A 25,588-nucleotide genomic window follows, 5' to 3' on the forward strand; every position below is an offset into this window, starting at 1 on the left:
AGTGGGGTATTTCCTAACATCCAGTGAAATTTTTCTGTGCTCTATCTAGCTGGCCATTTAAAAATTATCAGTATTTTTTATACAAGAAAAGGAAGAAGCGAACCCAGAGAAAAGATAACTAATAGTAACGGAGCTTAGCAGGCAAATTTTCCAATTGGGGACATGATATAACGGAAAGAATACTGAGCAGGAGGGCTGAGTGAGGTTCTGTCATTACCGAGCTGGTTTGACCTCCTTCAGTTTAAGGCCAGAATTTCCTTAGGTAGAAAATGGCCTGAAAGTTCTCCCTGGGAGGAAGAAGGAGAAGGAGGAAGAGGAGGAGGAGGAGAAAGAACCGCATCTTCCGCCTGAAGGATTCCTCCTGGATCTCCTGGGGGACTGGGGGTGCAGAGAGGGGACAGTCCTTCCTAGGGTTCTAACAAACCTCCCAGGAGTGACAGGAGGGCTGTAGGGCTGTTGGACAGCGGCGGAAGGCTTCTCCCGAAGGGTTGGGAAGGGCTTGTACCCGCCGGCCTCTGACTGCCTTGCCCACTCCTTAGGGCTTCCCCGGCCCGCCGGCCGGGCAGGGTTCTCACCGAAGCCTTGGGGATGGGAGGTGGGGCCGGCTGCCCCATCCAGACCCAGACCGTCCGCGGCCCCACCCCTGCCCCGCCCCCTCCGGGTCCTCCCAGCTTCTCCCTGGCCCTGCCGACGTGGCGGAGCGGGGAAGGGCCAGGGGGCGCTCGGGGGACCAGCTCTGCCGGCTCGAGCGGTAAGGAGCCCAAAGCTCCCTTTTATTTCCTTTCTCTCTTTTCTTTCTCTCGGCCCCCGCGAGGAGGTCACTCGTCCCAACGCTCCAGGGCCTTTGCAGGAGCTTTGGTGCCTCGTCCCAGGCGCCCCGGGGCTGGGCACAGCAGGAGGGCCAGGGGGTGGGCTATCTGGTCAGTGTCAACAGAGGCTCTGGCGCCGAACCGGGCACGATCCTTTGCCATGTCTTACATGCCATTGGCATGGCATCAAGGGCAGGGAGATTGTCGCTGCGCTGCTCTCACCCCTCTGTGCCTAGCCGGGCAGCTAGGGTACCTGGGCAAGGACGGGGATGCTCCCAGTGTCGAGGCTCAGACTTTGGACAGAGGATAATTAAAGAAGGGAAGACTGGGGCAAAGGTGATGGCAGAGGCGCATTTCTTTCAGCTCCACACCCTCTCGGGAGCGGGAGTTTTGTGGGTGAATACCCAGGCAGAAGCACGCGCCCCGGATCTCCTTTGCCCACTAGTCTGCAGTGCCCATCCCAGCCTCTCTGGACCGCGCCATTCCAGACTCTCCATTGGAGCAGAGTTTGACAAAGTTCCCTGCTTCTAGCGCGCAGACGAGAAACAGGTGCTCGTAGAGTCAGAGAGACCTTCATTGCTGAAGCAGAGGAAAGGAGGAGAGGAGAAGAGGTGGGAGGAAAGGTTGAGTGGGCTGGGCTGCGGGCCAGGTTCGGGCTCGAGTGATCAGAGCTGGGGTCTTTTGTCTGCTTGCTGTCCCTCGCCTTGTAGTCTGCATCTCCCCATCAAATTTGCTCTGGGATCCGATGAGTATTTCCGGATGTCTTAGAGAAAGACTTTCTTTGGAACTAGTTATTTTCACTGGAAAGTCCCTCTCTGCCGGAAGTTTTGGTCAGGTAGGGCCTTCCTGCTGCCAACTCCCACTCTGTCCCTTCTCGAGGATACTGAAAACTGCTGAGGGTCTTCCGTGGAGAATATTCTTCTGGTCTGTCTCTTTCCCCCAACAGGGAATTCTCAACCAGTAATGCTGAGGGATGCAAACGGTGTGCGTATATGTCTGTGTGTATATACATAAGTATGGATGTATATGTATGTGAATATTATGCTACTCCTAGACAAAATTGTGGATTAGACAAACTTTGTTGTCAAAAATATACTGTCAGTATTTCCTTCCTACTTCGTAGATTTAGGACTGGAACAGACTTTAGAGATTATAAAGACCAACCATCTCATTTTGTACATACAAGGAAATTGAGGCTCAGAAATCATAAGTGACTTGACAAAGGTTCCAAAAGGTAGTAAGTGGCAGAATTGGGAATGTGAACCCAAGTCCATTGACTATAAATCTAGCACTTTCCATTGTATCCCGCTATTTTTCATCTGTTCTTGTCCTTCAGTGACCTTCCACTAAGTGCTCTCAACTCCCTTTCTTCTTTTAATACCTGCTCTTAGGAAAAGTTCTGATAAATTTGCTCATACTAAGGCAGGGGTTCTTAACCTGGGGCCTATAGACTTTTAAAAAGTTATGACTCTTTCAATATAATTAGTCTCCTTTGTTGTCTTATATATTTTATTATATAAATTTAAAAAAATAGCTCTGAGAAAGGTTCTGTCGGCTTCTCCAGATGCCAAAAAAGTACAATGACACAAAAAAATTAAGAAACCCTGTACTAAGGCATACATTTTAAGCCAAGGGAATGAATTTCTAATGGCACAATTTCAAGTATCAAGAAACAAATAGGAAAGTTATTATTTAAAAGGTGGAGCAGAGATTGGTGCTTTCCTGTTTGCCTTCTTATAAGGTCATCACTGTATCATTTGTTGCTTTACTGCAGTCACTGTCATCAAAAATACCTTGGTAAATTTTAACTGTGATTCTTTTGAAAGTGCCAGTATTTTTTAAATCATAATTAATGTAGCCTTAAAAAGTGTGTGTGTGTGTGTGTGTGTGTGTGTGTGTGAGTGTGTGTGCACATTACATTAGTCCTGGGAAGGGCTAAAGTAAAAATTGGTTGACAGGTTATTATCAGTTGCCTAGAACTGGTACTTTCTTGCCTGTGGGAAGTATATATGTAGCTGGCAGAGAGAGAGAAGGGATCAGGTAGCTTCTTCTCCTCTTACCCCTCTTCAGGTCCTAGTATATTGCTTACTTTAGCTTAAGTATACTGCTTACGTTTACTCTAGTGTGCTGCTTACTGTAGCAAATTTGGTTCTACAATTAGGAATTTCACTGATAAAATTGGGGGAGTACTAGCTAATACTAGTTGAGGGCCTTGGTACCAATCTGTATTAAAAAGACGTGAAAGAATTAGTCTTAACCCTTCCCCCTCTTCTTCCTCCACCGCCAATACCACCGCCACCACCCACCACCTCCCACTTTTTTTTAGTGTGGAATCTCTAGACTCTAGACCTTTTATTTCATCTGTATAGGGAACTCCCAGAGTAGAAATGGGGCAATTCTGTAAGTTACCGTCTTAGAAAATTTGGTAGGTCCCTGAGAATTTAAGTGGCCATAGTCACACAATAAGTGTGACTTCTGACACAATAAGTCACAAGACTTGAACTTAGGTGTTCTTGACACTAAAATGACCCGCTATCCACTATGCAATACTGTGTCTCTAACAATTTCTTTACCTAAAATCAATCAAAAACTGTTTATTAACTGCCTACTATGTTCCAGACTGTTCTAGGTACTAGAGATACAAAGTCAGAAATGAAACAATCTTGCCTCCAAAGAGTTGATGCTGAATTGAGGGAAACAATATTTGCATATACTTAAGTATATACGAAGTAAATAAAGGATAAGGACTGAACCTGTGATTTCATTGATACAGAGACCTCCTAGATAAGGCAACTTCCTCCTCCATCACAGGTAGGCACTTGGTCTATAATTATGGTGGTACAGAGTTTGCCTAGAGGGCTGATAGGTTAAGTAACTTGCCCAGAATTATGAAATAGTTATGTTCCAAATGTGGGATTTGAACCCGCGTTTCCTGGCTCCAAATTTGGATCTTTATTCCCAACAACATGGTTGACCCTCATGTAAAGTAAACACAAGGCAATTTTGAAGGGAAGGAAGAAAAACTATCCCTTGGGGGAATCCTGAAAGGTCTAATGCAGAAGGTTATATGAGCTGAGAGTTGAAGGAACGAACTCTTTACTCTGAGTTAGACTATTCAATTGCCCAGATTTTTCTTTTTTTTTTTTGGCTCTTGCAGGGTTAGAATAGATACTCACGTTGCTCACCATTTGAAGACACATTTGTCCCCCGCTATAAACTGTCAACCCCTCAATTCCATTGTCAGTCCCTCTAGAATTTCCATTGATAGCCATTTCTTATGTGGTAGCAAAGGATATTTTAAGTATCAGTCTAAAATTTCAGGAGTATCTGAATTGTTTTACTGTCTTTGGAGAAAAATAGATCTTGTACCTTCATATGCTCCAAGTTTGTATCCATCACATGCTAGCATTTCTGTGCTGGCTAACCTGTCAATCAGTATCAATCCAGGTGTCATTGGTTTAGCAACAAATTAAAACCAGCATAGTGTGGGGGGAAGGGAGGAAGAAGGAAGAGTCTACTTCTCTTAAATTTTTATGTACCTCAGAAGTATTTGCCCTTTTAGTCGCAAGTTTTCATATACTATTCTCTTTCGCTAGTTCTGTATTGCTGTGGGGTCATTGTACATTGGAGAGAAAGAGAGAGAGAGAGAGAGAGAGAGAGAGAGAGAGAGAGAGAGAGAGAGAGAGAGAGAGAGAGAGAGAGAATGAAAATTACTGACATTCTTAAAGTATTTTAAAATTTGCATCATGCTTTTTATGAATCTCATTGGAGTCTCACAACAACCCTGGGAAGCTGAAAGATAGTATTATCCCCATTTTACAGATGAGAAATTGAGGCTCAGAAGTTAAGTAGTCACACAGGTATTAAGTGTTAAAGTGAGGATTTTAACCCCTGACTTTTGTACTCTAAGGCCAGTTTGCTGTTCCCAACATGGCACTGCCTGTCCATGTCACTTGTTAGGTATGGACAAAAAAACATTAATGAAAGAGAAAAACTGCTACTATTAGTTTGGAAAGAGTCTTTGGATTAACTATAGATTTACCTATTTTATCCCTAAAAAGAATAAAAGGGGCCATGGGATCAGGAACAAGCCTTAGGGTCAGGAAGACCTGGGTTTAATTCCCATTTGTGACACAAGTTGACTGTATGACCCTAAATAGGTCATATAATCTCATGGTGTCTCCCTTTGCTTTTAACACTCTAAGACTAAGCTACATATCTATATTTATAGAGGGAGTTTTCTTAGTAGCAGCTCCCTATATCTATAAAATCACATGTTTGGGAAAAATAATCCTATAAAAATATTTCTTTACATGGATATGTAGAGTTGTTGACTATGTTATGATTGTTTTGGATTTTTGTTCTAGAATTTCCATTGGTTGTCAAGGAAAGCATGTAAATAGTGGCTTGGAGAAGGTGCCTGCATTTCATGGTATCTTCAGATACCATGCAGGTTTGGCTTTTAGAATATCAATCATCCATGATTTCCTTGAAAATGGAATAAGAGATATAGTGGTGCCAAGATGGCAGAGCAGAGGCAACAAACCAGTTGAACTTTCCCAATATTTCCATCCAAATATCTTTAAATTAACACCCCAAATAAAATTTTGAAGTGGCAGAACCAATAAAAGGTCAGGGTGAGACCTTTTCTAGCCTAAGACAACTTAGAAGGTCAGTAGGAGAGGTCCATTGTGATAGGTGGACACAGAGTGAGGCAGTAGCACCAGCAGTGGGCTTTGGAGGCTGCCACTGTTATTGTGTTCATCCTTCGTTGCCTAAGAAGACCATGCCATCAGAGAAATGATGACATGTATTTGACTTTGTTTTGAGTGAGGGAAGACTGTGCAGTCACCAACCTCACTTCTCCTCCAGAGCCATCTGGATCCAGTGACCAGACATTCATCAGGATAACTGGAGATGACCCAGGATGCAGTGGGAGACCTTGGCCCCTTTAGGCCAAGACCTATTCAGGTACTCACTTAGGGTGAGGTAACACCTATTCAGTGAATAGGCCTGTTTAAGAAGTAATGAGGAGATGGCCCCTTTGATTGAGGCAAAGAAAAATAACTAAATAAGCCTGGGAGGGAAATAGCAACAGTTACTATTGATAATCACTCAAGCCAGAAAGGTCCAGAAAACAGCCCTCAAGTGGAGCTTGGGCAGGGGTCTAGTGTGATACAATCTATGGGCTTCAGAGTGCAGTAGGTTTAAGGTGTAGGGAAAGGGAAAGGAAGGGAAGGGAAGGGGTGTAGCCAGTAAACCCCAAGTTAACAGGGCATTCTCTGGTCATCCAAATTTGCCTTCCTTTGGATAGGAGAAAGAAGGGGAGGGGGAGATAGACAAGAGAGGAGGAAGTGAGTTACCCAGCTAGCTGGGTCCCCACTCAGGCAGCTGGGTCTACTTACAGATTGTTGTATTCATCCTTTGTTGCCGGAGAAGACCATGCTGTCAGAGAAATAATGACATGACTTGCACTTGACTTTGTTTTGAGTGAGAGAGGGCTGTGCGAGATCACCAGCCTCACTTCTCCTCCACAGAGAGGAGGCTGCCACTGCAGCAGCAACAGTAGCAGCTTTGGGAGTTCTCAGCCCAGAGAAGGAAAAGAGGTTGGACAACTGGTCAGAAAGAGATTGCAAGGGACCCTTTGGGGGCACTGGGTGCAACTGGCATTAATTGGGAACTTTATTACATATATGCCATTCTGGGTCCCAGTTCTGGGGCAGAGAGGATTATTCATGGTCAGTCACAAGGGAGTAGGGGCGCTGGTCTTAGTTCCAAGGCAGAAAGGAGTGCTTGCACATGTGGCTGCAAGAGAGCAAGCAATCTGACCACAGTTCCAGGACCAAAAGGAATGCTAGTGCTTGTGGCTGTAGAGGAGCTAGGACCCTTCCTGGATAAAGACCAAAGTGCAGACCAGGAGAGTAGTGAGTACACCTCTCACTATATTACACCTCCTTAGAAACACCAAAAACTTTCAGACCTTTAGAACTAGCTCTTAAAACAGCAGCATGAGAAAAGCCTGAAACTAGGGAAAGTGCCTCCCCACCCTAAGTGAGCAGAACCCAACTTTAAGATAAAGTTCAAAGTCAAGAAAATAGGCTAGGAAAATGGGCAAAAAGAAAAAAAAAACTTGACCATAAAAAGCTTCTATGGTGGCAAGAAAAAACAAGGCAGAAACTTAGAAGACAACAACCAAAGTCTCAAAGAGAGGTGGAACCAGCAGAGTGGCAGCCCAGGGTGAGAGCCCAGCAGAGCCCAGCGAATGACAGCCGCTGAGCACCAGATATCAGCCGCAGCAGCTCCTGAGACTTTCAGCCTGCAGATTAAACGTCTGTAAGTCACCTACTTGAACTTCCAGGAGCCAGGATGGCGGAGTGTTCAGTAAATGCCCTCACCTCCCCCCTTGATGACCTCAAAAGAACCATAAAATATTTCCCCAGAAAAATCCTGGATCAGTGGGAACAGCAGAGGGGGCAAATAGTCTTATAACACCTGAGGCTAGGAGAATAGCTAAGGGGGATTCCTCCTACTGTGGCAGAGGCGAACCAGAAGGAGAGGGGCCCCAGGGCAGTGGAAAGTCGCACTAGGACCCAGGCAAGCCTCAGCACTAGGAGAGGAGCCCCAGGAGGAGCGGAAACTCGAACTAGCATCTATGTGTGCCTCAGCACTACAGGGGAAATGGGAAGACAACAGGGAAGCAAGGATCACCATCCCCTGAGCTTGCCTTTGCCTCAGTTCAGCTGAGGAGATCTCCCGGGACCAGACCACCCCTCCCCACACTTAACAGGGGAATAGGGGAAACACAAAACAAAAAGATAAAAAGACACTTGCCCTTAGTTTTTTCATACCAGTCAGCTCAACACCAAGTTCTGCAGCTTCTACCAGAAGCCACAACACACAATCACCATCATTAACAAGAAAAAGCAAAAGAAGGGTGAAAAAAACCATGGAATCTTTCTATGGGGACAAAGACCAAAACACAAATACCAAAGAGGTTAGTGGTGAGACTGTACTTCCCTCTGAAACTTCAGAAGGGGCTATGAACTGCTTGCATGCACAAACAGCTCTCCTGAAACAGCTGAAGAAGGAAATAGAAGAAAAACTGGCCAATGAGTTTAAAAGTATGAAAAAAGAACTCACTGATGAGAACATCTCTTTAAAAAGGAAAATTGAACAAATGGAAAAGGAAGCACAAAACCTAACTGGGAAAATTGGAGAAATGGAAAAGGAAGTACAGAGTCTCAAAGAAAATTGCTAATTGGACCCAAGCCCAACAAGAATTCCTGGAAGAACTTAAAGAAAGAGATGAGTGGTGGAGGGAAAAGCCTTGATATCACATTTCAAGAAATTGGGCAGTTAGAAGCTAATGACTCCATGAGACATCAAGAAACAGTAAAACAAAGTCAAAAGTATAAAAATATAGAAGAAAAATATGAAATATCTTATTGGAAAATTAACTGACCTGGAAAATAGATCCAGGAGAGACAATTTAAGAATTATTGGATTAACTGAAAGCCATGATCAAAAAAAGAGCCTTGATATCACATTTCAAGAAATTACAAAGGAAAACTGCTCCAGCATCTTAGATTCAGAGGGTAAAATAGAAATTGAAAGAATCTATTAATCACCTCCTGAAAAAGATCCCAAAATGAAAACTCCTAGGAATATTATAGCCAAATCCCAGAGCTCCCAGGTCAAGGAGAAAATATTGTAAGTAGCTAGAAAAAACAATTCAAATATTATAGAGTCACAGTCAGGATCACACAAGATTTAGTGGCTTCTACAGTAAAGGAGAGCAGGTCTTGGGAATATGATATTCCAAAAGGCAAAGAAGCTAGGATTACAACCAAGAATCACCTACCCAGTAAAACTAAGTATAATCTTTCAGGGGGAGGAGATGGATATTTAATGAAATAGAGGACTTACAAATATTCCTGATGGAAAGATCAGAGCTGAATAGAAAAACTGACATTCAAACACAAGATCCAAGAGACTCATTAAAACAGGTAAACATGAAAGAGAAATCATAAGGGACTCAATAAGGTTAAATTGTTTATCTTTCCATAGGGGAAGGTGATTCATGTAACTCCTAAAGAACTTTGCCATTATTAGGACAGCTAAAAGGAGTTTACATAGACAGAAGGCATGGGTCATTTATGTTGAAATGTTCTCCAAAAAAAAAAAAAAAATGGAAAGGGGAGATACACTGGGAGAAGGAGGAAGGGAAAGACAGAATGGGGGAAATTTTCTTATATAAAAGAGGTACACAAGGAAGAGCTTTTAGAGTAGAGGGGAAATAAGGGGTGGCAGGCAATGCTTGACCCTCCCTCTCATCAGAATTGGTTCAAAGAGGGAAGAATATGTGTGTGTGTGTGTGTGTGTGTGTATGTGTATGTATGTATGTATATATATACATGCACTTAGTTCTGCATAGAAATCTATCTTACCCAATGGGAAAAAAGGAGGGGAAGACAATAAGAGAAAGGAAAGAGATGATAAAAGGGAAAATCAATTAAAGTAGGAATGGTTAGAAGCCAAATGGATTTTTGAGGAGGGACAGGATAAAGATAGAGAGAAAAGAAGAAGAAACAGAAGAAAATGTGATGGAGGAAAATATGCAGCAATCGTAATTATGAATGTGAATGGGGTGAACTCACTTATAAAGCAGGAGCAGATGGAATTCAACAATAAGTTGTTTATAAGAGACACTTGAAATAGAAATACATGCACAACGTTAAAATAAAGGGCTGAAGCAGAATCTAAAATACTTCAGCTGAAGTAAAAAAAAAACCTCAGGATAGCAATCATGATCTCAGACAAAGCAAAAGCAAAAATAGACCTAATTAAAAGAGACAATCAGGGAAACTACATTTTTGCTAAAAATACCATGGACAATGTAGCAGTACCAAAGATTTTTACAGCAAGTTTCTCTGAGAAAAGTCTCATTTCTCAAACATATAGAGAATTGAGTCAAAAATATAAAAATAAGAGCCATTCCCCAATTAATAACTGGTTAAAGAATGTGAATGAACAGTTTTCCAAAGAAAGAATCAAAACTGTCTATGGTCATATGAAAAAATGCTCTAAATCACTATTGGCAAATTAAAAGAACTCTGAGGTACCACTTCAAACCTATCAGAAAGGATAAACACTAGAAGGGATAAAGGAAAACGGGGACACTATGAATTCTGTCGGAATGGTAAACTTGGTCTAACTATTATGGAGAACTATTCAGAACTATGCCCAAGAGGCTATATAACTGTGATTTTTTTTCCTGATCCAACAATACCACTACTGGGGCTGTATCCCAGAGAGGTCAAAGGAAAAGAAAATGATGTCTATGTACAAAAATATTTATAGCAGCTCTTTTTGTAGAAGCAAAGAATTGGAAATCAAGAAGATGCTTATCAGTTGGGAAATGGCTGAACAATCTGTGGCATATGATTTTGTTATAAGAAATGATGATGAGGTGGTTTCAGGAAAACATGGCAAGACCTGTGTGAAATGATGCAAAGTGAAGTGAGAAGAAATGGGAGATTATTGTACACAGTGAGAGCAGTATTGTAATGATGCCATCTGTGAAAGATGTGGCTACTCTGATCAATACAAAGATCTAAGACAATTCTAATGGACTCATAATGAAAAAAAATGCTATCCACTTGCAGAGAGAGAACTTATGAACTCTGCAAATTGAAGTATAATTTCTTGCATTGTTTGTTTGGCAACCTGGCTAATATGGAAATATATTTTGCATGATTTCATATGTATAATTGATATATTGCTTGCCTGTTCACAAGGGATGGGAGTGGGGGTGGGGGGTAAGAAGGAAAAGAATTTGGAACTCAAAATTTAAAAAGAAAGAATACTTAAAATAAATACATAATATTAAAAAGAAAAGAAAATGAAATAAAAAACAGTATAGGAATCTCCTACTTCAGCCTACACATAAACCTTTAAACAACATACAAATGGGTCCTTGTAGGTAGTAGACATTCCATAATTACTAGTTGATTTACACTTCCCAAGCTCATCTATACCATAGTCAGATCAATATTCCTATCATTTTGTGCCAGAGGTACCTGTGATGGGAAGGATCCTGCTTAACTTATGAGGGCATCATAGGAGAAGTTTCAATATCCAGTATGATGTACCACCCAGAACCTGAGGGTTCAGAGGAATAATTACTCAAAATATTTTGGGCAACCGTCATGTAAAAACAGCCTGCCACAAGGTTGGATGGGGGGAGGAGAGGAAGGCTGTTCTAGCTAGAGAGCAGTCTTCATATACTCTTTTTCCAAAAGGTACATATCTGGGCTTCAGGTCAATCCCCCTGCAGCAAAATTAACTCAAACTGCCCCAGGTCTGTTCTGCAGTATCCTGGCTTATAATGCTTGTAGTTGGGATAATGGCTTAATTCAAGCTGCCCAAGTTCTACTAGCATCCTAGCCTATAAAAGGGAGATTAATCTAATTTCTCTCAGTTTTCACCCCAACTTAGAAACCTGGGAAACACATTCCACTGGACAGTCCTGATGCTTTGTACTTCCAACATCTTTCATATCCCGTCACCAGTGAGATTGATACAGCAGCCAAAGAACTGCTAATGTGATCTTGGGCTGTACTGAGAGGCCTAGCATCCATAAATAAGGAGGGAAGTGATAGTTCCATTACACTCTGCTGTAATCAGACAACATCTGAAGAATTGTTTTTGGTTTTAGGCACCCCATTTTAGGAAGGTCATAGATAACCAGGAAAACATTCAAAGGAGCGTGACCAAGATAATAAAAAGACTAAAAAAAATTCCATATCAGAATCAGTTGAAGGAATTTGGAGGAGAGAAAACTGGGGAGGGAGAAAAGGTAGGAATACAATAGCGGTTTTCAAATATTTGGAGGGTTATCAAGGAGAGGGAGCCTTTGACATATTCTCTTTATCCTTAGATAGGAATGGGTAGAAATTGCAATAAGGCAAATTTAGACTTCATATAAAGAAAAGTTTCTTTCTACAGCTGTCCAAATGTGGAATTGGTTGTTTCAAAGGGATGAGTGACTTCTCCCTCACTAGGGGAATCTTCTGGCAGGGGCTACATTGCTTGCCCAATTTATTGGAGAGGACATTCCTGTTTAGATATGGATTGTACTAGATGACCCTCAAGATCCTGTTCAACTCAGATTCTGTGATTCTGTATCAAGAACATTGTCAATGACCATATGCCATACTTGCCACAATTCATTTATCCCCATATCATCCCCTTCTGGAGAAACCTCCAATCAGAGCAGGGCTAAGGCATTTGTATATCTTAGGCAAGGTTTGAAAATTGCATCCTGTGTGTGTCATTGTGTACAGTGATTTTGACTTGTCACCATAATATGAAGCTTAACATCACCAAAAAAAATTGCATGTGTACCACAAGAAGTAGGATTTGCTGACTTAAAAAAAAATATGTATTGGTAAAATCTAAGAGTTGGCTTTTTCCCTCTGCCTCTTTCATCAAATCTTATGCTACAAATAGGAGAATGGGTTTGGGAGCATTGGATGTTATAAGTTTGCGTCACAGCAAATGTGTGGTTGTTTCTGACTGTATTTCAAAGCTTTATGTAAGTTATTTTGTGTCAGTCTGCTTGGTTTTTTTTATCTATATTGATTTTTCCCACTTATTAGTACAGATAATAATTTCCTTAGGAATGTGTTCAAGTCATGTAAATAAAGTTTCCAAGTACATTTTCTTTTTCACCAAATAGAAAGTCCTATGAAAGTTCCAAGATTTTTATACTATATATAACAGAAACCTTGAGAGCCAGCATAATGTAGTAGATATGGCTTTGGCCTTGGTGTAAGGAAGACTTGCTTTAACTTCATGCCTCAGATATTTATTATCTGTGTAACCTAGGGCAAGTCATTTAACCACTCTATGCTTAGGTTTCTTTGTCTGTAAAATGAAGTGATTGAATTTAATGGCATCTAAGGTCCCTTCTAACTCTGATCCATGATCCAGTGATCCTTTTTTTTAACTTGTTGAAGGACATTTGCTGTTTCCAAGTTTCATTTCTGGGTATATATATATATTTCTGCCACAAAGTGACATGATTAGAGATCTCCAATGAAAAGTTTTACAATCACAGATTAACTAATATAATTTTTTTGAATCTATATATTGAACAGAAATAAAAATGTCTGAAGACACAAGTAACACTATAGCACCTGAAGAAAAAACTGAAATAACCAAGGTGCCTGATACGGATTCTTTACTTGGGGATGCTGCAATACACCATGAAACACCAGAAATTTTGGATGAATCTCCATCAATTGGACTGAAAGAAGAGGTAGGCAAAACCATAAAAGTACAGAATGAAGAGGAAGCTGGTATCCAACATCCTACCAATTCTTTGGCAGAAGACACAGCTGCAATGGAACCTCCTTCTAATGGGGGAGTAACAGAAGATGTACTTGTTGAGTGCATTGAGTCTGTAAGCCTTGAGCCAGACCCTGCATCTGAAGTGTTACTGAGTGAGCAAAGTAACCAGGTAAGTGGAATTTATATAATTCAACTTAAGTTTTTACCATAGTGTGTCCCTCATGCTCTGGCAGGAGTGGTAAATCATATGCCCCCCACCCCCCCCCCCCCCGCCCAAAAAAGGTGGAGAATGCTATTCCTACCTTCAAAGAATTTGCCCTTTTTATTGGGAACCAACAAAAAGAGAAAAAAGCAACTACTTTTAGTATTAGCATATTTCTCTCCACTCCCCCCCCCCCCCCCAGGACTTTTTTTTGAGTGGTTAGAGAAAAGTAAGTAAAATAATATATTTGCATATTATAATTAAGCCTGTAGAGCCTCTTTCCCCTCCTTAAAAAAAAAACAAAGCAATTTGACCATAGCATCAACCAATTGACAAACATTTATTATATCTCTAGGTACTGTCTTGTGTGCTGAGGATACAAAAACAAAGGTGAAATAGTCCCTTCCCCCAAGGAGCTTACTTTCTAATTGAGGGAGACATATAAACATATACAAAACACATGTAGCACAGGAATACAAGATAGCCTGGGGAGAAGATATCAGATGGCAGAATAAGGAAAAACCTCATGCAGTAGGTAGTGCTTGAACTGAGCCTAGAAGGAAGCTAGGTATTCCAAGAGACAAAGGGAGTGCATTCCAGGCATAGGGGACAGTCAGTGCAAGAGCACTGAGCTGGGAGAGAGGATATTGTGAGTGAGCAATAGCCAGATGGCCAGTTTGGTTGGATTGGGTATGTGTGGAAAAGAGTGATATGTAATAATTCTGGGAAGGCAAGATGGGCTAGGATGTTTAAATGCCAGACTGAGGAGTTTATATGATCCTAGAGATCATAGGGAGCTGCTGGAATTTATTAAATAAAAGGAACATACAATCAGACTTGTGTTTTAGGAAAATCACTTTAGCAGCAGATGACTTGGAGTGGGAAGGGAAAGGGCAGTGAGCCACTTAGAAGGACATTACAATAATCTAGGTGAGAGGGGCCGAGAGCCTAAACTAGAGTAGTCACTACATGAGTGGAAACATAGCAATGTATGCAAGAGATGTTGTAGGGTTAGAAACCACAATATTTGGGAAGTTAATAGATATGTGGAGTAAGAAGGCAAGCAAAGTCAAGGAAGACTCTGAGGTTATATATCTGAGTAATTGGAAGGATGATGGTACCTTCAGACAGAAAGGGAAATTTAGAAGAGGAGTGAGTTTGAAGGGAAAGATGATGAATTGTATTTTGCACTTCTTGAGTTTGAGATGCCTATAAAAGCATCCAATTTGAAATGTCCACTAGGAAGTTATAGATGTGAAACTAGAGCTTAGGAGAGAGGCTAGGGCTGGCTATATCTGGGAGTCATCTACATAGAGAACCTGCAGAAACTGATAAAGTCACTAAGGGAGACAGTATAGACAGAAAGAGAAGAACTCAAGATAGATCCTCAAGGATCCCCTCAGTCAGGGGGCCTGCCATAGATGATAATCCAGCAAAAGATACTGAGAAACTACAGTCAGGGAGCTAGGAGAAAAACCAAGAGATAGCGGTGTTGCAAAAACCCAGAGAAGAGACAGTATCCAAGAAAGGGTATTCACCAATGGCAAATGCTGCAAAGAAGACATATTATGAAACCATCCATTTGGGGGGAGAAGTTGTGATCTTGCGGTCTGTGTTGGTAGAGGAGAAGCTTTTTTGGAAGAAACAGATCTTATTTTTGTACATATATGTGTGTGTGTGTGTGTGTGTGTGTGTGTATACTATGTGTATATATGTATATAGTCTTTTTTCATTCTTCTAGCCTCTGGGAAAAAATGAAAAACATTCTTACTATTGACCCACAAAAAGAATATCTTAAGTCATATCAGAAATTAATGAGTTTTGAAAATGAGTGTTTTTCTTTCCTTTTTCATTTTCTCAGTAGTTACAGAAAGACAATTTGCCTTATTAAAAAACCTGTCAGTTTCAGGAAATGTGCTATAGCCATTTGGATTGTATAATAATACATAGTATGTTTGAATGTTTTTTCTTTTAAAATATTTACATTTTCATGTAGGATTTTATCACTGACATTTCCATGGAAATCACTCCATGGGCTTTATTTTTATTTGAGTTGAGTATGGGTAACTAAGTAGAAGGAATGGTGGGGGGAGTGGAGAAGGGTTTAAAAGCCATGCAACCAGGACCCCACTACTCTAGGACATTCTATCATTATTTGCTTTGAAGTGGAATTGTGCAACCCATCCAGAGTTGTGCTGGCTGGCTGTGACTGAAGGGCTTATCCTCCCCTCGGATAAAATTTAAGTCTACACTGTTAATAAAAGACTGTCAGAGGACATTTCATTCTACCTTTTATCTGAGGCAGGAGTACCCTCTAAAACATCTACATTTATAACAAGATCATACTACCTAGGTAGTACAGTAGATAGAGAGCTGGACTTAGAGTCAGGAAGACTGGAATTCAAATCCTGCTTCAGACACTTTACTAGCTATATGACCCAGTCCCAGGACAAGCCACTTAACATCTGTCTCAATGTCCCAAGTGGTATAGGATCCTAGATCACACAAGGCCCTTAGGGAAACAGAGATAAATCACACAATCTCCTTACTAGCTGCCTTCACGGAGATATGGCAGCCAATGTCTCACACATTAACACCAGGGCACACAAGAAGGAGAAAAAAATCTGTGAGGGCTGTCATGACACTACAGGCCTCTTGGAGCCTTGCCTGCCATCCATTTCTTTATTCTTTCCAGTACTGTACATGAGCACAAGAATGTCCATGAGAGTTGGTCAACCAGAGTCATAACACTCTAGAACTTCAGTACGTTATTATGGAATTTACTATGTTACTTCTATGGCTCTGTGGTCCACCTCTGACTTTTACTACCTTTGTGACCTTGGGCAAGTCAATCTCCCTAGCTCTCAGTTTCCTCATCTGTAAATAAGGGAGCTGGACAAGATGGCCTCTGAGGTTGCTTTCAGCTCTAAGTGTATAATCTTCTGAAGACAACAGAAGGCTAATTTATATACCTCCCAGGTCTTGCCTGGATGTATATCTCTAATATATTGCCCTAGCTGAGTTCCTCTGACTTTTTGGTAATACCCCATCACTCATAGCTCAAGGATATGGCTGGTCTGAGCATAAGACTCTTTAGGGACTGGAGTAGAATGAGAGTCAGGACCAAGAGCCTAAGGGGTGAGTGAAGCAATATAGACCTGGAGAGTTGGGATGGGTAGGTAGAGTTGGGTGTCCTGCCCCTGTATCTTGTATCTTCTTGGGAACTGCTTGTACCTTGTATCTTGTATCTTCTTGGGAACTGCTTCAGAGCCTGGCTAATTCCTGGGTTACCTCCTTTCTTTTCATTCTCCAGCCTCCAAAAAGATTGGCCAGCTTGCTTCCATTCCTACTGCCATCAACTTTTGTTTCTGATCAGGACTTAACTTCTCCCTGGTCTACTGAAGGGCACCACAGAAGTCTCATAACTTTTTCCTTATGCTCTTATCCCTGAGGAAATATATGAAAGTCAGTGTGGCAATCAGGAGACCTAGGGTTTAGTCCTGGGTCCTCCACTTGCTAGGATAGCTAGGTGACAAAGTAGATAGAGTGCTGGGATAGAAGTCAGGAAGACCTGAATTCAAATGTGACCTCAGACATTTATTGGTTGTTTTACCCTGGGCAAGTCACTTAACCCTGTTTGCTGCAGTTTCCTCATTTGTAAAATGAACTAGAGAAAGGAAATGACCAACCATTCCAGTATCTTTGCTAAGGAAGCCACAAAAGGGGTCACAAAGATTTGGACACAACTAAAAAAATGACTCAACAACAACCCCTCCTTACTAGCTATGTGATATGAATACAGACAAAAGCTAAAGTCTTAGTCTTTTTTTTGTTTCTTTTCTTTAACATTTAATATTGAATCAGTGCTAAACGTTAACTTGATTAGAAGCTACTTATCTTACTTATTTGAATGCTAAAATAGTCTAACAACTTTTCAATTCAGTTCAGTAACTTCAGTTACAGTATCCCATTTGTCCATTCTTTCTCATTCATTTGGTCTCTTACAGGTAATGGTCATTTAAATGGAAAGCTTTTTTCCATTCATTAATAGTTTCCATGCAAGCCTAAGTCACATGTGGTGGGAGGAGCTTGCTGAACGGATGGAACAGAAAGAGTGGAGCAGAACTGGGAGAGCAGTTAGGGCAGAGAGGGAGGACATAGGCAGGGACAGCTAGTCTTGTGAATGTGGGAAGGCCACAGTAGGGTGGGGGTACAGCTTGGGAATGACTTTGTCCCCTGTGGTGATAATGTGTATTAACTTTTTGGTTACCATGATGGATTTGGCTTTCTGGTGTTGGGATTTGACTTCCTGGTGTCTTAATTAATGTTTTTCTTCTGCCTTCCATATGGAGAATCTGTTATACTTTGTGATTCAGAACTACACCATCATATTCACAGTTGCCATCAGTGCTGTGAATATTGCCTTGGTAATACATATGGGATCTTACTGTGTAATTTGCTCCTTTGATTATACTTTTTATTTTTCTCTTGACACCATTCCATCAATATTTTGAATGATGCAGAAATCTGTAGATTCCTTAGTATTTCTTATATTTATTAGAGACAGTTAAGTGGCAGCACCAGGTGTGGAGTGAAGAAGACCTGAGTTCAAATCCAGTTTCAGATACTTATTAGCTTTGTGATCCTGGGGAAATCACTTAACTTCTGCTTGCCTCAGTTTCTTCATCTGTAAAATAGGGATCACAATAGCACATACCTCCCAGGGTTGTTTTGAGGATCAAATGAGATCATATATGTAAATCATTTAGCACAATGCCTGGCATATAGTTGGTATTATATAAATGTTAGCTATTATTATCATTAATTAATTAATAATATCATTAATTACTAATATCATTAATTAATTAATATTATTGTCTTGCTGGCATTATTGAACCTCAGTTTCCGCATCAGTGAAATATGAATGATAGTACATTGTTTATTTTATAAAAAAACATTTTCAAGTTCTCAGGCTTCCTCCCACCCTAAATCAAAAGAAACAAATGTTTATTTAGAATTATAATAGGTTCTTGGAGTACAAAGGGATCACAGAAGTCATCTAGTCCACCCCCTTTCTTGATTCAGGAATTCCCAGTGTTGAATCTCTGACCAGTGACTAGCATGTTTCTACTTGAGCCATTCTACTAAGAGAGACATCTAGGCCATTGAACAAATCTAATTTTTAGAGATTTCTTTACACTAAAGCACAGCTTCTACCCATGATTTTTAGTTCTGCCCTCTGGGACCAAGCAGAATCAGTATTATCACTCTGCCATGTGGCAGAGTGATAATACTGATTCTGCTTGAGGACTGCTGTCATGGTCTGAATCTTCTTTTCTGTAGACTAAACACCCCCAGATACTGCGTGCTAGAAGTAATAATTCACATTTCTCCAGCATTTTAAGAGTTAAAAAGCCCTTTTTTAATAACTGATTTAAAAGGCACAAGTGTCATTAACCCATTTTAAAGAGGAGGAGGCTAAGACTCAGAAGTGACTTAACCAGCTAATAACCATTGGTTTCTAATCCCAGTTTCTCCTGATTCTAAGTTCAGAATTTTTCCACTTTGTCATTTAGGTATATCTTAGGCATTGAAAACAGATGGGCTATGGTGAGGAAGAGATGGAGACTGTGTGTAAAACTGGAGGAATAGCTCACCAAAATTTTCTAAGCAAGAGGATATAAGCAGTCTTTATATAGGGGGGAAAAAGAACAACAACCTAGTCCTAGATTCATGTATCATTTATTTCCATTTGCTAGTCAACTACCAGCTGTCAGATCATATTAAGTATATTGTCAGTCTGAGTCAAAAGCTATTACTCCCATGCCAATATTAGCACTCCCTGATCATGGATAGTGATTTGCTCTAATGAAAGGATGTTGTTATCATACTTGCATCTGTCCTTACCATGCAAAATATTGTGGCTAGGCTCCAGTATTCTGATGAGTCAAATCAAAGTATAAACCATTTTACATTTTACATTTTCAGAAGTGATGAGCTTTCCCCTGCCAATCATTATGAATGTTTCTCACTCTTTTCTTACATAAAAAAATCAGTATTTCAATTTTTATAGCATATTAGTTGTGAAAATATCATATTTGTTTATAGACAGATGGTATTTTTAAATTTATTCAGGAAAAAATATAGAAACTATAACCTCACTAGAAATGTCTTAATTTTCCTCTCTTGTTTTTTTTAAACCACTCTTTTCATAGTTAAATTAGCTTGATAAATCCAAGAACATAAGTTGTTGGGAGAATGACTCCCCATTTGGCAAGAACTACTAGGAAACTGGAAAGCAGATTGTAAAAAATCAGATATAGATCATTATTTTACATTATATACCACAGTAAGCTCCAGATGGATATGCAACCTGACTATAAAAGGTCACATCATACAAAAAAATTAGAGAAAGGAAGAAAGTACCTTTTACAAATATGAATTATTGTGTAAATTATGTATCATTCTATTGTAGGGGAATAAAGTGAATGTAAAAGAGTAAATAACATCAGTTACATAATTTTTTTTTAAATTCTGTGAACAAATAATGCAGATAGACTAAAAAGATAAATTATCAAAGTGGGAAAATTTGGGTAGGAGGTCATTGTTAATGAATTTGATATTTTCCACAGCCACTTCTTGATTACCTGCTTTTAATCTTTTTCAGGTACAAAGGTCCATTCAATTCACTTGCCCATTTACCTATGATTTTCTCATATTCATGCTCCCATTGGACCTAGAGATTTGAAACTTAACTGTATTTTGTGGGGCACATAAAGTCTGCTCCATAAATATTACATGGGATAAAGTCATTGGAAACACTTTTAAGTGATCATTCAATTCTAATTTAAGATATTCATGACTTTCACCCAAGCCTCATATTCTCAGCCATTAACTGCCAGGGATTCAGAGAACTGGGGGTCAGGGAGCAATAGATTAGTTACTTTCTATTTTGAATCAGGATCTCAGAAACCATTCACACAACTAGTCAATTTCGTACCAAAGTGCACATTGCAAGGTATGTTGGGACACTTTTATGACCCTGTTAAATTTTAATCCATTAAGTCATGACTGTTAGTGATTTTTACATCTTCATTTTGAAACTTTGCTGTTCTTTTTCTTTGGGGAAATAAACTGGTGGCTGATGTGATTAATTTGCCCTTCTATAGGCTGAGGACTCTTCTTCTCAAGGAAGTGGGTGGACAGGATGGGGATCCTGGGGAAAATCCCTGTTGTCATCTGCATCTGCTACAGTTGGTAAGTATTATACAATGCACAGGATTCACAGAGATTGAAATTCTTTTGAAATAGGACTAGATAAGTTGACTGATAGAGTTAAACAATAATTCCATCAACTCTTTTCCTCTTGTGATATCCCCTTAAAGTTTAAGTATTTATTTAAATTTATGACCCTACTGTATATAAATAGAAATTAGTGCACCAGAGAAAGGGAAGTATTTCCAGTAGGGTGATTAAACTGACCAAGGCACAAAGTTACTCACCTGCACAGGGAAGGGACAAGCTAGTTATTCTCCCTTAGAGCACAAGACAAAGACAACTGCAATAATGCATAAAGATGACTCATCCTTCTTCCTTTCCCCTCTAACACTCGCCTGCCCCCTCCACTTTTTTTGTGGGGGGAGCTCCCCCAATAGGAACAGATACATCAGGAGGTGGTTGCTTGACTTGTGATGTAGCAGGTACAGCCTGTATGGTGCTACCTGGGGGAATATGCCTGCACCTCCATTTTTGTACTAGCCACTGTATTCTTATGGTCCAGGGAAAATGGGAGCAGATATTGGCCTTCTTAGGTCAGTAGGAGCTAAAGATCTAGCTAACCACTAACCTTTTCAACCTAGAGAATATAATAGGAGCTGATAATCCTATAACATTTGAAGGTTACAGACCTCTTGTTTTGTCCTCACAACAGCCCTGTGAGGGAGATGCTATAGATATTATCCCCACTTTGTGGATGAAGAAACGGGTTTAGTGATGTTGTGACTTGCCTATCCATGATCACATGACCAGTATGTGTCAAAGAGAGAATTTAAACTCTGGTCTCTTCAGACTACAACCAGCATCCTTTCCACTACCCCATGTTGTTGTTTGTTATTTAGTCATTCAGTCATATCTGACTCTTCCTGACCCCATGGCCCATAGCATTCGAGGCCTTTCTATCCTCCACTATCTACCAAAGTCTGTCCAAGCTCATGTTCATTGCTTTCGTGATGTTAGCTATCCATCTCATCCTCTGCTGTCCCCTTCTTTTGCCTCCAATCTTTCCCAACATTGGCATCTTTTCCAATGGGTCTTGTCTTATCATTATGTGGCCAAAGTATTTGTTTCAGCTTTAGCATTTGACCTTGCAATGACAATTAATTTCTTTAAGTATGGCCTGATTTGATCCCTTTGCTATCCAAAGAACTCTCAAAAGTCTTCTCTATAACCACAATTAGAAAGTGTTGATCCTGCAGCACTTAGCTTTCCTTATAGTTCAGGTCTCAGCTATATATTTCTGCTAGGAGAAGTATAGTTTTGATTATACTGTCCTTTGTTGTCAAGCTAATATCTGCTTTTTAGTATGCTATCCAGATTTACCATAGCTTTCCTTCCAAGGAGCAAGTATTTTTTAATTCCATGGCTGCAGTTGATCTGAAGTGATCTTTGAGCCTAAGAATATAAAATCTGACACTGTTTTCATTTCTTCTCCATTTGCCAGGGAATGATGGGACCAGTTGTCCTGATCTTAGCTTTTTTATGTTAGGCTTTAAGCCAGCTTTTACTCTTTTTTTAATTCTTTCATCCTCATCCAGAGGCTTATTAATTCTTCTTTACTTTCTGCCATCAGAATGGTATTATCTACCTATCTAAGATTGTTGATAGGAGAACCTGGAAAACTCAATTCTGGCTTTTGATTTGTCCATCCTGGCATTTTGCATGATATGCTCTGCATGTAAGTTAAATAAATAAGGTGACAAGATATATTATTGTATGCCTTTTCCAATCTTAAATCAATCAGTTGTTCATGTTTGATTCTAACCATTGCTTCTTGACCCACAAACAGGTTCTTCAGGAGACAAGTAAGATGATCTGGTATTTCTTTGCAGACTTGTCACATTTTGTTGTGATCCACACAGTCAAACGCTTTAGTGTAGTGAATAAAGCAGAAATAGATATTTTTCTGGAACTCCCTTGCTTTCTCCATAATCCAGTGAATGTTGGCAATTTGGTCTCTCATTCCTCTGCCTCTTTGAAAACCAGCCTGCTCTTCTGACAGTTCTCAGTTCACGTATTGCTGAAGCTTAGCTTGCAGAATCTTCAGCATAAACTTGATGGTGTTTGAAATGAGCACAATTTTTCAGTAATTTGAATATTCTTTGGCATTGTCCTTGTTTAGGATTGGGATGTAAACTGATCTTTTCTAATTCAGAGGCTATGGTTGAGTTTTCCAAATTTGCTGGTATATTGAATGCAGCACTTCAATAGCATTATCTTTTAGGAATTTAAGTATCTCAGCTGGAATTCCGTTATCTCTGCTGGCCTTATTGTTAGCAATCCTTTCTAAACTTGACTTCATTCTCCAAAATATCTGCCTCTAAACCAGTAACCACACCATCATGATTATTGATATTGTTAAGATCTTTCTTGTATAGTTCTTTATTTTCTTGCTACCACTTCTTAATCTCTTCTATTTCTGTTGTTACTACCATTTTTGTCTTGTATCATGCCCATTTTTGCATGAGACATTCCCTTGGTATCTCCAATTTTCTTGAAAAGGTCTCTTGCCTTTTCCATTCTATTGTTTGTTTATGAAAATCTTATGTCTTCTTGCTGTTCTCTGGAATTTTGCATTCGGTTGAGTCTATCTTTCTCTTTTCCCTTTTCCTTTCCTTCCTTCTTTCCTCAACTATTTGTAAAGCCTTATCAGACAGCCAGTGTGCTTTCTTGCTTTTGTTTTTCTTTGGGATGTTTCTGTTGCTGCCTCCTGCACAAAATTGTGAACATCTGTCCATAGTTCATAATTTATTCTGTCTACCAGATCTAATCCCTAAAATCTATTCTTCACTTTTACTTAATATTCATAAGGGATGATATTTAGGTTATGGCTGTACAGTCTGATGGTTTTCCATCCTTTCTTCAATTCACATCTGAAGCTGGGGTCATTCATTAAAGATGAATGCTGATAGTTTCCTGTATACTTTGTTGAGAGAAGAGCTATTATTCAGGCAAGAATGGCATTTTAATTAGCACTAACGAATGAAGATCCAACTGACCAGTCTCTGAAGATGTTCCCTCTGGAGGGGTTTTGGTTGCACTGCTCTTATGCTCTAAGTTTATTCTAGGTGACTTTAATGAGTGCTGTGTAGAAGTAGGCAAGAGATCTGGTGACTCTTCTAGACCCCCTTTGGGGTTGGGTTACATTCCAGCAGCCATCTTGTTATGCCATTTTCAAAGTATATCCAAGTTCAGAAATATCACAGTTGTAACTTAGTCAGAAGTTAGTAGCTGAGTTAAATCACCTGTCTCTGGAAAAGAGACATTTTGTAGAGGGCATGCAAATTTAGTACGTCGTGAGAGGAATCTGAAAGGAACTTGTCTCAGCAAAACAGTGGGGTTGCACAGTTCTGATGACTGGCACATGCCACCTCCTGTCTCTCTCTCAGGGTACCTTGCTGCTTCAACAAGGCTAGTTTGTCAGCCTTGTGTGTGGCAGTTAGTTGGCAGTTGGTGTGGAGGGCTGGTCCTTTCTCTACAAAAGTTTCCTCCCTAGATGATGGCTATGACGGTTGGACTAGAAGCAGAAAGAGTGGTTTGAGGATGCTGTCACTCCCAGGGCTCCCATGCCTGTTTACCCATTGGTGGTCGTTGGTCAACAGTTGTTCTGGTAGTAATGAGGAAGGTAGGCCCTCTCTCCACACTTATATCTCCCCTCCAAGGGAGCTAGGCTAGAAGCAGGTCTGGAGGTTTTAGAAACACTGCTTTTCCCAAGGCTCTTGGGTTTAGGGTCCTGGGGGGTCCCTATCAGAATCTTAGGGGCAATGGTAATCAAGGTCAAGCTGGTAGTAGTAGTTTGACTTGCCTGGCGTGCACTGCTTCCTGTGTCTCCCTCTTGTGTTTTACTGCTTCAAGCAAAGAAGTTACTATTAGTATTGAATCTGTGCTTGTTTCATTATGCCCTCTCTGGGGAAATTCTCTAAACTTCCAGAGGTGGGTGATATCTAATGGGTGCTTTTCTCTCTTGGATTTACTATTCACTCCCTTCTTAGATATCCTGTTGTCATCTGAACTTGGCCTGGTGCAACTCATTATCAGGAGACTGGCTCAATTCCAGGGTCTCAATGTTTTGCTAACTGATGTGGAGCACAAAAGCTACTCAAGATGCCAGACAGAGTTTCTGTTGTATCTTCTCCATTGATCTCTTAGGTCCAAAAGACATTTATCTTGACCTGTAGTTTGATGTCATATATGTTGTATATAATCACTTTTCATGTTAATACTGAACTTCTGTCTCTGATACACCACAAAGATCATGTTCAGTGTATCATAGCACTGAAAATTCCAGAGGACTCACAGTGAACAAAACTCTGTGTGTGTGTGTGTGTGTGTGTGTGTGTGGGTGCGAGTGTACTTGTGTGTGTGTGTGTGTGTGTGTGTGTGTGTATGTGTAGTAATTCATCCAGAAGAACTCTGGGTAGGATCTTGCCCTTGAGACCACATGATAGTTGCTACTGTCCACTTTACCATTTCCTTTTTGATTATGAAAAGATAATGACTTTTAAAAGGTATTAAGGTATTTTCTTCCCATTACTCTAGAAATTGAAATGAAAGTCTGATGTGCATAACCTTATCCTCACCCATTTCTATTTATAATTCTCCTTCAATGGGTCATTAGGCCTAAAGACTTCATATTTCTTCTTTTCTTTTCTCTTCCCTCCTTGCTCTCTCCCTCCCTTCCTTCCTCCATTTCTCTCTCTCTTTCTCCTTTCTTCTCTACCTTCCTCCTTTTTTCCTTTCTTCCCACACTTTCTCTCTCTTCCTCCCATCCTCCCTCCTTTCCTTTCCTTTCCTTTCCTTTCCTTTCCTCATTCTTCCTTGTTTCTTTCCCTTCCTTTCTCCTTTCCTCCCTTCCTCCTTTTCTTCCCTCCCTGCCTTCCTCATTTTCTTCACTCCCTTTCTTCATCCTTCCTTTCTTCTTTCCTTCCCTTCTTTCTTCTCATCCTCC

General features: G+C 40.3%; 1 protein-coding gene across 3 annotated transcripts in view; it reads left to right on the plus strand.

Moving 5' to 3' along the window:
• The first annotated feature begins 647 nt into the window (after positions 1-647).
• Positions 648-25,588, plus strand: part of FAM114A1 (family with sequence similarity 114 member A1) — a 72,849-nt gene continuing 47,908 nt past the window's right edge. The window contains exons 1-3 of one of the 3 annotated variants that reach the window (XM_072620491.1): positions 648-751; positions 12,971-13,332; positions 20,535-20,622. In XM_072620491.1, the coding sequence (XP_072476592.1) occupies positions 12,979-13,332; positions 20,535-20,622 (442 nt within the window). In that variant the 5' untranslated portion in view covers positions 648-751; positions 12,971-12,978. Of the gene's footprint in view, positions 752-3,428; positions 3,621-5,759; positions 5,781-12,970; positions 13,333-20,534; positions 20,623-25,588 lie in introns of those variants that run through there. The other 2 variants (XM_072620492.1, XM_072620493.1) reach the window with 2 other exon arrangements.

This window comes from Notamacropus eugenii, chromosome 6, assembly GCF_028372415.1.
Source record: "Notamacropus eugenii isolate mMacEug1 chromosome 6, mMacEug1.pri_v2, whole genome shotgun sequence".
NCBI lineage: Eukaryota > Metazoa > Chordata > Mammalia > Diprotodontia > Macropodidae > Notamacropus > Notamacropus eugenii.